Source organism: Neodiprion virginianus, chromosome 2 (genome assembly GCF_021901495.1).
Source record: "Neodiprion virginianus isolate iyNeoVirg1 chromosome 2, iyNeoVirg1.1, whole genome shotgun sequence".
Lineage (NCBI taxonomy): Eukaryota > Metazoa > Arthropoda > Insecta > Hymenoptera > Diprionidae > Neodiprion > Neodiprion virginianus.
This window is the reverse complement of record NC_060878.1, coordinates 33,731,527-33,742,240: the sequence shown is the minus strand read 5'-3', so window position 1 is coordinate 33,742,240 and position 10,714 is coordinate 33,731,527. Positions and strand designations below refer to the sequence as shown.

Here is a 10,714-nt window from a genome sequence, read left to right as displayed (position 1 = left end):
ACATGGTCGTGGCCGATTGGCGCACTTGCGGACGGTTGTTAATCCATGTTATTCCTTCGGGATGTTATTATGCCGGTTGAGAAGCATGTCACGCTAAATTTTCCGCAGTGTTAACTGATTTATCTTGAAAAAATTTGTCCAAGCTTTATTGCTAATGAATGTTTTTCTTGATCTGTTGTCATTGCGGTATCGACGAGAAACGTTTTGCCAAACGTTTTACAATCTGCATGCCTTTTTTCTTCGTACTTTTTTACATTCAGTAAGAAATATATCTATACATCTATACGTAATTTATTATACATTTATAAAGCTTATGAATATGGAACAGCAGTAGCGGCTCTGTGGACTTGAACCAGATGATCACAGTTTGACTTGTGTGTAGTCGGCCTCAAAAGCCAGTATTACTCGATATACATTTACAAACTTACATAATAATTTGCTTGGTCTATGTAGGTTCTTGACCCTTTCTAATCGTAAGCCTAGATGTCCAGCTGTTTCATCATCCAGTGAAAGAAACCGAGAATGGTAAAGCTGAAGCTGAGCGGTATAGCTGTGGCTCGGAACCAGCCCCAAATACTGTTCAAAAGACATTTTTGCTGTTCAAATTCACTGGTGTAAAAACGAGTACACGTAGATACATTATTGCAACAACGATGAGTGTAAAAATTGGCAAGCAATAGGGATGATGCTTTATGAATAGGAAATAATTTATTGTACGTATAATGTGCATCAATTACGAATACAATACTTCCGGAGCAATAAATACAAAGTCATCTACAAAGATGTATAATAGTAGTTGAATGATTATTGTCTACATCTATCTGATCTATTCTGGTCTGCGTCCACTACACAGCCGATTCACACTAATCAGGTAATTACTGTTTGATGTATTCCACACCTAATTCTAGATGAATGGTATGTGCAAAAATAACTTCCAAGCCATGGAATGAAACGGCGAAAATTTTATTATTCATTTGTAACTACGTACTATTATTATAACGTACGCAAAGAACTACGGAACGAGGAAGGTGGTAATGATTACAGTTGAGAAAAATCGCTACATCGAATTCTATTCTTTGAAAACTTCGAATTAGAACGGATTGAAAAAGATTTATTTTGCGTTCAATCCGAAGTATGACAAAAAAAAAAATTAAAATAATAGAATAGGCAAATTTCGTTTTCGTTTACTAATCTTTTCTACGCAGGCAAACGGGATGGGGCAGTTTTGTTACACGTACGTATGCACAGATTCGTGTACATACATGTGTGTATGATAATTATGTAAATGCGTCGATTTAGCAATAAAGGTGCGCAGGGTGCGTCGCGGACAATGTCGCGTGGAAATTCTTGAAGGTTTTAGGCGGGGATGTAGAGTTTGTGTATATACATAAGCGGTTCTCGTAAAAGGGATAACCGCTATGGGAAGAGGATTTAATACCACGAATTTGGTCATTTTTTTTTTTTTTTTTTTCATTTACTCGTAGGGATCGTCCGAGATGAAAAACGGCGCTGGCACTGCGATAGTCCCCGACTCTAGAATCACGACAGGACTGACAGGTTTATCTTCCGTATCCGTTTTCGTTTGCTCTATTTTGTGGACAACGTCCTGGCCCTCGATTACCTACGGTTTCAAAGAAAGGAAAAAATTATTTTGAAACGAACGGATTCTACAGTCGAAATTGATGTAATCACGCACAGCGTTGGCTCCCCGCCCCCCTTACCTTTCCAAATACGGTGTGATGCCCGTCGAGCCAAGGAGTGGCGGTTGTAGTGATAAAGAACTGGCAGCCGTTCGTGTTCTTTCCGGCATTGGCCATGCTCACGAAACCGGGTCCGGTATGCTTCAGGTCGAAGTTCTCGTCATCGAAGTATTTTCCGTAGATGCTTATCGAGCCAGAACCATCTCCCTTTTCTACATCTCCGCCTGCAGTGTGATAATAATTTCTGAGTCAAGGTGTCGGAGAGAAATACATGGCACCCGGAAATTGAAATGGTTTTAAAACGTGACCACTGGAGGTCGACCGCCTGACTTTTGATATCATATTTCATTTGTGATCGATAGGGAACGGCAACTCCATTAACCGAATGAAGAAGTGATCTCGAGTAGACATCTGGCAACAAAAATTCCTTGTGGCACCCATCCGCGGTATAATTGCGGCCGGTTGGCTCACCTTGGATCATGAACTTCTTGATGACTCGATGAAACTTGGAACCGGAGTACGTCCTCCCGTTTATACCCTCCGTTGCTATCGCAAGGAAATTCTTCACGGTCTTTGGCGCTACATTTCCGAACAGGCCGATGACTATGCGTCCCGCTGGGTAGTCGTCGATCATTATGTCAAAGTAGACCTTGTTGGTCACCTCTAACTTCGAAGCCTGGAACGGGGGTGTTTTATTTTTTTTTATTATACAAATTTTATTTTTACAATGATATTTCAGACAACATTGACATATTGTACATCGTAATATACCGAAGGCGATGGGCGGCGTGTATCAGTGATACAGGCAAGACCGTTTATTAGCTGCTGTGTTATCATTCAGGAGTTGCCGACATAAATTTAGATCGCGTGTAATATGTAGAACGTACTTGCTCGGCTTAAACGAATTGACCCCACCGTCGCGAAGCAGGACAGTCAGCCATTTGCGATCGGTGAATATCATCATCGCAATCCCTTGAACGGAATTTCGAAAAATTTGTCGTTTTTGGCTAACAGTGGCGAGTCCTAGCGACAACGCGGGTAGGAAAATGAACGAAGAATCGTTGGCAGATAAGAATCATCCGGGTGTACAGGCCGTACGTCATATCTTATACATGTAGATTGTCCATCCTGCTAGCACTACTGCTGCGCATATTTGCGCAACACAGAGGCTGCCGCTATGGTAAGGTTTCAGATGTGCGATTATGGCAACTTGGCTGACTGAGCGCAGTTATCTAGCTATCAACCTTTTATTATACGTGGCATGAGCGTCATCAAATCTCGTCCCGTTATATTCCGCTCTAACACATTCTATTACATTATTATATTACATTACACGCCCCCGCTCATAGCCTGGAATCATTTCACAAGTTCCGTTTTGTTTGGCTCGATCCGGTATCGCCTTGTCTGTCCCTCAGTGTTTAACAACATTCCTTCAACATTTTAATCATGATTTACGAATTTTATCTTTCTTTTTTTACTCTCTCTCTCTTTCTGTCTCTCTCTCGATCCATTTACGTGTGCCCGATATATTCAGCGAAGAAGCCCCAATACGCCTTTGCAAGGTCCACCTCCTAGGAATTCCCTTCGCATTTCTCTCGCTAATCTGATTTCAGGTACGCGAGGATTAAATGTGCCACAAAGTTATTTGACAGGTCTTGAGGTCGCGATCGGTCGAGATTCGGGCATCTCACTAAAGTTACGAGTTCACGAGGTCTTTTTCACTGTCAGTTTTCCACGGCTTCCAAATTGGTTTTTCCGCGTCGCCTGTTGCCCTGTCTCAAGTGCCCTCGAAAGCTTGGAAATTCCGCGTAGTATTGTTGAAGTTTGGTGGGTGAAACCTTCACCTCGAAATAAATCCTATCGAATACTTAGAGATTCCAGGTATAGCGTGAGCTCTGTTTTCTACTATCAAAGTTCTCGTACGTGTTTCCCGTCATTTTTTTACCTATCACATACGTACAAAGTACAGGGCAGGTTTACAGGACCGAGTTGGTATAATTCTACGGGCTTCTGCATTAGTTTCTCCTCTATCGACGCTCCTCGCCGTGGCCCCCTCGCCTAGAGTAGCTATAATCGACCCTAATAGATTCAATCGGCGGTTTCTGCACTTTGTCCCATTTGTTGAAATCATGGATGAAATATAACTATTCTTATTGCGTTATACGAATAAGCCGATTGCGTGCGACGTGGAGGTTCAGTACGTGCGTATCCCTTAAAAAGCCCTTCGGTTTCGGTATGCTCTGCATTTAAATCACATGTTCCAAGTACAACCGAAGCACGTAATAATTAAAAGTTTGATGCTGAATTGTGTGTATACGATAACGTGATATATAAAAATGATCAAACTTTACACTCTGCTAATATACGTATGTATATTATACTTGAAGCGCAAATGACAAAGCCAATGAAAATGACCCGAGTATGTATTTCGAGGTGGCGGCGCGATTTTGATTAGCGCGGGAATCTGTTGAATATTGACAACGCGTTAAACGGGAATTCGAAATCTTTATTAGATCGGCAAAGAGCGAGAACTTGATTTAAAATGCATTCGTATTTGATCGGTTTTAATAAAGGAAATTTAAACGCATAACGGGCCAAGGGGTTCTACTATCGTGTTCGAATGACGCATATTTTTGTGTAAAGAGCATCAGTTATGGAAGAATTTCGACTGTACCTGTACGGTGGTGAGAGAAACGACGATGAGGATCGTCGCTGCTGCGAGTTTGACGGCGTGTAGACGCGCCATCGTTCCAAAACTGTTTGCGAGTGGGTAACTTTCGCCGCTACCCGTCTCTTTTATCAATTAACCAAGGAGTACGCGTATTAATTTCAGGGTGACCCGCGACTTCTCCGGAATGAACGAGTGTCGGAGAAGAGTCGGCTCTCTTCTGCACGCTCGCCTGCCCCGGTGGCTCTCTCTGAGTCTCTCCTACGGTCTCTCCTCTCCCCGCTTCTCTTCGCTCTCTCTCTCTCTCACTCTGTTCAGATTCGCGCGCTGACCTCACCCTCACCTCCGCGGCACCCCGACGCCCTGCGCCTCGCGAACGCGCCACGGCTGCCGGGGATACGCCGCGACGTCGGCTCGCTCCGGCTTCGTGGCTGTTTGCGGCTCTTTTGTGCAGCAGCCTCTTCCTGCGACGCGCGGGAGGAAAAAACATCGAGGCGGCTAAATGGATGGATGGATGGATGGAGAGAGAGCGAGAGAGAGAGAGAGAGAGAGAGATTGTGTTATCCCAACTAACAGCCGCGATGAACAAATCTTTTCATTTTAACGTGGGTGTGATGAGCATACGTACGGATGCTGATGCAGTTCATTATGATTGCAACGAATAATTACAGATTTACTCTATTCAAACGGTTTTGGAAAATACGTTTCCAGTTGATTATCAATCGGCTGTATGCCGATATCTGTTTACGTAATAATTTTATCGTCGTAGGTAATACGATGGTACGATTTTATTTTTCAGTCAACGATACGATTCAGGAAGCTATTGCAGAAGTAAATGTCCGAACGTTTTATATGATGAGATTATCAATTGGGTCAGATGTAACAGAGCATAAAACTTAATGAGTTTATCATCTTAGGATGATTAGGTTCAAAGGATGTAAAGTTCAATGTTTGTGACAGAGAGTATTTTGTTATACATATATATATATAACATTCATAAACTTTCCACGACCGGATCAACACCCTCGGAAGCTGTGGACTTGTAATTACAGTAAACGCGAAAAAAGTTATACAACTTTCACGTGAAACGAGATCAATTCAGGATCGATATTATAATAAGTACAAAAATATTTTATTGATACAAAAATTTGAAGCTAGCTCGAATTGCGAAGATTAAGAGAAATAATATATACTTGTAACGATAAGAGGAATAGTCGTAATAATTGTGTAAATAGTAACGCGAAACGCGAATACAATTTCACCTTATTATAGGTAAAATTACAATACATCACGGTCGGCAGCGACATTTCAAATTCGGTAGAATTTTCAAAAGTGAGAAAAAAGATTGGATATCATTTCAGCTAGACTTGCGATTCAAGAGTTCCTGCAACTTCAGTTTCAACGCAGCATTTTCTTCTTTAATACGTTCAGTCTCCTCCAATCTTCGCTGTACATCCTCATATTTCAGCTTTAATAAAGCAAAGTTCTCCTTCAGTATTTCGTTTTCATTCATCAATGTGCGCAATTGTCCCATATTTCCACCTAGCTGCAGGTCTTTTCTTATCTCGTCGGTTTGAAACATCAAATTTTTTATTAGGCTGGCCTGACTCAGAATATGAAGCTCGTTCAGAACTCGATTGATCTTGTTTCCTTCCTCTTTGGTGTATGTACTGATAATTTCCTTTATTGCGCTCAGCAGAGCAACAGATTCTGGAATATCTCTACCATCCAGCTTCTGAGCTCCATCTGAACGACGATGGTGATCCTTACTTGTTTCCAGCTGAGAGTTTGATTGTCTCGATAAATTGGATGGCTGCCTCTGCTCCTCAGAAGTATTAGAACTACAATCAGTTTCTTTGCAGCTTCCGGAACGCCGGCTTCGTTCTTTTACAAGGGATTTTCGGTCCTGCTGGGATTTACTGAGTTCATTTTGCGTCCTATTTTGGCACTCTGGAGCCTTTGGTTCACTGCGTCTTAATCGCACTCTATTATCCTTACTTTTTAGTTTGTTTTCTTGTAACACTTTGGATTCTCGGGTCGTTGTGCCCACCTGAGAATCTTCTTGCTGCAACCCATCACCGCTTCCGATTTCTTGTCGGCCAGATTTGCGTACCGTTTTCAAAGTTTTAGTAACCGAGGTCACAGGTGCTTTTACAGGATGAGAGACCTTGCTGCTTCGTTGGCCGAAGCCGTCCTCTATCACTGTTGCAAAAGGCACAGTGCAAGGTGACGATGTTCTCTTAGTTATAAAGCGATCGTCTTCTCTCTCAGATATATAAATATTACGATTATGGGAAAAAAGGTCCATATCCTCCAGGAACGAGTCATTCTTTGTGACAGCAGGTGAGGTTTCTGGCCGAACTACACGGTGAGAAAAAGAGGTTGTTAAAGTCTACGGTATGATCGGATGCAAACTTATATGTACGAACCTGGGGAGCTAGTGCGCCTGGGTGTAAGTTTTTTCTCCATGATGTATCACGTGAAACTACGTTGTATCTGGACGTTTATAACGGAACACCCTTGCTCGTTTTATCGCTCATTTATTCCTCACATACGTTAATGTTTACCTGGTCGTTCGACATGTGCTATTTTTTTGAAAGTTTCGTTCAGTTGAGCTTGAAAATATGTTCGTTGTCAGATGCCGCTCCCATAGGCGAGGATGTCGAATAATAGGCGGAGTTTAACTAGTTAGGCGATAGCGAAATTCTAATTGGTCGAAAATCTGTTTCCGTACATATCCGTAGTCTGCTCCGTTTGCTACATTGCAATGTTAGCCGGTTAATCACTCCATTCATACTCGGAGATCATTTTTTTTGTTTAGTAAAGTATTTTAATAATTGAATCATGACGATATTAAACTTATTACGCAGTAATTTAAAACTCAACCGGCTAACAGGCTTGCCGTTCAACATCTTTGAGGTGAGTAGAATTGCTGTTAACGCACCGATTACACCGTCTTTTGAGGTTAGGAAATGCTCTCAGCAGTTCAGCACGTTATATTATTAATCCACAGCGTGTTCCGTCTGCGTACATGGCAACGTACGAAAAATACGCCCAGCACAAGGAATTGGAAAAAATTCGGAACATCGGTATTTCTGCCCACATTGACTCTGGGAAAACGACACTTACAGAACGAATTTTATACTACACAGGACGAATTGATAAAATGCATGAGGTACGTTTAATTTGTTTGAGCAGCACTGAAGAAAGAGATGTTTCAATTTTTCTTTCACTGTGTACGATAGGTCAAGGGTAAAGATAATGTAGGTGCAACTATGGACAGTATGGAACTTGAGCGACAGCGGGGCATAACGATACAGTCAGCAGCAACATACACAGTATGGAAAGACTATAATATAAATATTATTGATACTCCGGGACATGTGGACTTTACTGTTGAGGTGGAAAGAGCCCTTCGAGTTTTAGACGGGGCTGTTTTGGTCTTGTGCGCCGTTGGAGGGGTACAGTCACAAACTTTAACTGTAAATCGTCAAATGAAAAGATACAACGTACCTTGTTTGGCTTTCATAAATAAATTGGACAGAATGGGAGCAAATCCAGCCAGAGTTTTGTCTCAGATGAGAGCAAAACTGAAGCACAATGCCGCCTTCATCCAACTGCCTATAGGACTGGAGAACGAAACCAAGGGGCTCATAGATCTTGTTGCTAACAAGGCAGTTTACTTTGATGGAGAGTATGGTGATGTTGTTAGAACGGATGAGATACCCAAAGATATGAGGGCAGGTACGTCACTACTTCTACTTTACATATGTAAGCTTCAATATAATTTTTCAAAATTCATCTCATTAAAATGGTGACCCGCTTTTTTTCTTCATGTGATAACATAGAGGCTGACGCAAAGAGGCAAGAGCTCATAGAACATTTGAGCAATGTCGACGATACTATTGGTGAACTGTTCTTGAATGAATCTGGAATTACAGAGAAAGATCTAATCAGTGCTATTCGACGTACATGTCTGAAACGAACATTCACTCCAGTTTTGGTCGGAACAGCATTAAAAAACAAGGGTGTGCAACCGCTTCTCGATGCTGTGCTGAGTTATTTACCAAATCCTGGGGAAGTGGAGAATGTTGCATTAAGAGAGAAGAAAGGGTAAATACATGCCAATGAATTTTAAATTTAAATGAAAAGACGATTAAGGAATAAGGGTTTATCTGCTCAAGGTCTGCTTAATATCCAATTTTATTTTAGAGAGGAACCAGAGACTGTTATTTTAAATCCAGCTCGTGATGGGCAAGATTCGTTCGTTGGTTTAGCCTTCAAGCTGGAAGCTGGAAGGTTTGGACAGCTAACATATTTTCGGTGTTACCAAGGAAAGTTGGTGAAAGGAGACAATATTTTCAACAAAAGATCAGGCAAAAAGGTAATAATGTAATTTAAGTCAGAGAAGTATATAATCGATATTGTCAGTCATAGAGCCTGGAACATGATGCTAACGAATATTCGGTAAATAATTTAGATACGAACTTCAAGATTGGTCAGACTTCATGCAAATCAAATGGAAGATGTTAACGAAGTATATGCTGGAGACATATTCGCACTCTTTGGGGTAGATTGTGCATCCGGAGATACATTCGTCACGAATCCCCAACTGGATCTGTCAATGGAATCTATGTTTATTCCAGACCCTGTTGTTTCCATGTCTATTCAACCAGCCGATTCTAAACATAGGGATAATTTTTCAAAGGCAGTTGCCAGGTTTACGAAGGAAGACCCCACATTTCAATTTCATTATGATACAGATAACAAGGTAAACCCTTGTGGTTTCTTAACAATAACAAAACTCACAGAGACGCAATATTACTTTTGGCTTTCTTTTCCGGTTTTTCCCTCAGGAAACCATTGTTTCCGGTATGGGAGAACTGCATTTAGAAATTTATGCACAACGTATGGAACGTGAATACTCATGTCCTGTAATTCTTGGGAAACCAAAGGTCGCCTTTAGAGAAACATTAGTTGGTCCGTGCGAGTTCGATTACCTTCATAAGAAACAGTCCGGTGGTGCTGGGCAGTATGCTAGGGTAATCGGCATAATGGAGGTGAGACTGCTATGTTGTTTTATAAATGTTCAGAGAGACTCATATCTCTGGAGGATCTAACGGCGGTTTATTGTCAATAGCCACTTCCACCACACGCAAACACAACTCTAGAATTTGTTGATGAGACAGTGGGCACTAATGTCCCAAAACAGTTTGTACCTGGTGTCGAAAGAGGATTCCGAACAATGGCTCAGAAAGGTCTTCTCTCTGGCCACAAGTTGGCAGGAATCAAATTTCGGCTTATCGATGGAGGTCATCATATTGTTGACTCATCCGAGCTGGCTTTCATGCTCGCAGCGTGTGGTGCCGTGAAGGAAGTCTTCCAAAACGGAGTGTGGCAAATCTTAGAGCCAATTATGGCTGTAGAAGTAACTGCTCCCGAAGAATTTCAGGTTGATTCACTTATTTCTATAGATTTGAATGTGCCTATTTTACAATTCGATACTGCAAGATTTGCAGTTAATTATAATTTTTGTCTTTTCAGGGTGCTTTGATAAGTCAAATCAGTAAAAGACATGGTATAATAACTGGAACGGACGGAATTGAGGGTTGGTTTACCTTATACGCTGAAGTTCCGCTGAACGAGATGTTCGGCTACATTGGAGAATTACGTTCATCCACCCAAGGAAAAGGAGAATATACGATGGAATATTCGAGATATAGTCCGTGCATGCCTGAGGTACAGCAAGAAATCATTAGACAGTACGAACAGAGTTTAGGGATAAATCAGGAGCAAAAGTCCAAGAAAAATTGATGACCTGTGAACGGTATATATCTATTTTAGTTTTATTATACAAGTGCGGATGATAACCTGTTGTTAAATGATCATTTTCGTCGTACTAAAAGTCAAATCGAAATCATGTCTGTTGATCCAGTAGCTATATGATTTGGAAGATTGATGTATTAAAAATGAGTTGAACAACGAACGAGATGTTCTTCTCTCGCCACTTTGTTGAACTAACTTAAAATTCCTCTGTACATATTCAGTAATATATTTATAAATAGAGTAACATATGTCAAACCCATGTAAAACGTGAAATATAGGAGATTCGCAAAACGATATTCAAATTGTATTTATTTACCACTTTCAAGTAGTACTGAGAAAAACGAGAAAGTAGAATCGAAAAGAAGTAGTAGAAAAGAAAAAAGAAATACTCATATTTTTTCACTTTGGTATTTTAAAGAATGTCTACTCACACTGTCAAGTTTGAAAGCATAATTTCATTGATATACATTTTCGATTCAACGATTCGTTCGTTTCTGTAGTGCGATTAAACAACCGTTCA

General features: G+C 41.0%; 3 protein-coding genes across 3 annotated transcripts; 1 reads left to right on the top strand and 2 right to left on the bottom strand.

Annotated features, from left to right (window-relative positions):
• Positions 1-275: 275 nt before the first annotated feature.
• LOC124299031 (peptidyl-prolyl cis-trans isomerase B-like) lies at positions 276-4,624 on the bottom strand. Its single transcript, XM_046751865.1, has 5 exons — positions 4,375-4,624; positions 2,172-2,376; positions 1,722-1,924; positions 1,479-1,621; positions 276-576 (listed from the first exon to the last, which is right to left on the bottom strand). Exons 1-5 carry the CDS (start codon positions 4,444-4,446, stop codon positions 480-482), a joined length of 720 nt encoding a protein of 239 aa, XP_046607821.1. The 5' UTR covers positions 4,447-4,624; the 3' UTR covers positions 276-479.
• A 766-nt stretch (positions 4,625-5,390) lies between these two features.
• LOC124299026 (uncharacterized) lies at positions 5,391-7,041 on the bottom strand. Its single transcript, XM_046751857.1, has 2 exons — positions 6,798-7,041; positions 5,391-6,729 (listed from the first exon to the last, which is right to left on the bottom strand). The coding sequence occupies exons 1-2, from the start codon at positions 6,835-6,837 to the stop codon at positions 5,726-5,728; spliced, it is 1,044 nt and encodes a 347-aa protein (XP_046607813.1). The 5' UTR covers positions 6,838-7,041; the 3' UTR covers positions 5,391-5,725.
• Positions 7,042-7,117: 76 nt separating this feature from the next.
• On the top strand, positions 7,118-10,490 carry LOC124299020 (elongation factor G, mitochondrial). Its single transcript, XM_046751847.1, has 9 exons — positions 7,118-7,287; positions 7,382-7,543; positions 7,614-8,112; positions 8,217-8,481; positions 8,581-8,752; positions 8,849-9,139; positions 9,225-9,428; positions 9,509-9,820; positions 9,913-10,490. The coding sequence occupies exons 1-9, from the start codon at positions 7,213-7,215 to the stop codon at positions 10,180-10,182; spliced, it is 2,250 nt and encodes a 749-aa protein (XP_046607803.1). The 5' UTR covers positions 7,118-7,212; the 3' UTR covers positions 10,183-10,490.
• The last annotated feature ends 224 nt before the right edge of the window (positions 10,491-10,714 follow it).

Bases quoted from the DNA above. Each gene is read 5' to 3' on its own strand.
- LOC124299031 (XM_046751865.1), bottom strand. From the start codon at position 4,446: ATGGCGCGTCTACACGCCGTCAAACTCGCAGCAGCGACGATCCTCATC. The intron at 2,377-4,374 runs GTACAGTCGAAA...CCCCCGTTCCAG, and splicing joins TTTCTCTCACCACCGTACAG to GCTTCGAAGTTAGAGGTGAC. The intron at 1,622-1,721 runs GTAAGGGGGGCG...TTGAAACCGTAG, and splicing joins ATCACACCGTATTTGGAAAG to GTAATCGAGGGCCAGGACGT.
- LOC124299020 (XM_046751847.1), top strand. From the start codon at position 7,213: ATGACGATATTAAACTTATTACGCAGTAATTTAAAACTCAACCGGCTA. The intron at 7,288-7,381 runs GTGAGTAGAATT...ATTAATCCACAG, and splicing joins TGCCGTTCAACATCTTTGAG to CGTGTTCCGTCTGCGTACAT. The intron at 8,753-8,848 runs GTAATAATGTAA...TAAATAATTTAG, and splicing joins ACAAAAGATCAGGCAAAAAG to ATACGAACTTCAAGATTGGT.
- LOC124299026 (XM_046751857.1), bottom strand. From the start codon at position 6,837: ATGGAGAAAAAACTTACACCCAGGCGCACTAGCTCCCCAG. The intron at 6,730-6,797 runs GTTCGTACATAT...CTCACCGTGTAG, and splicing joins CAGGCGCACTAGCTCCCCAG to TTCGGCCAGAAACCTCACCT.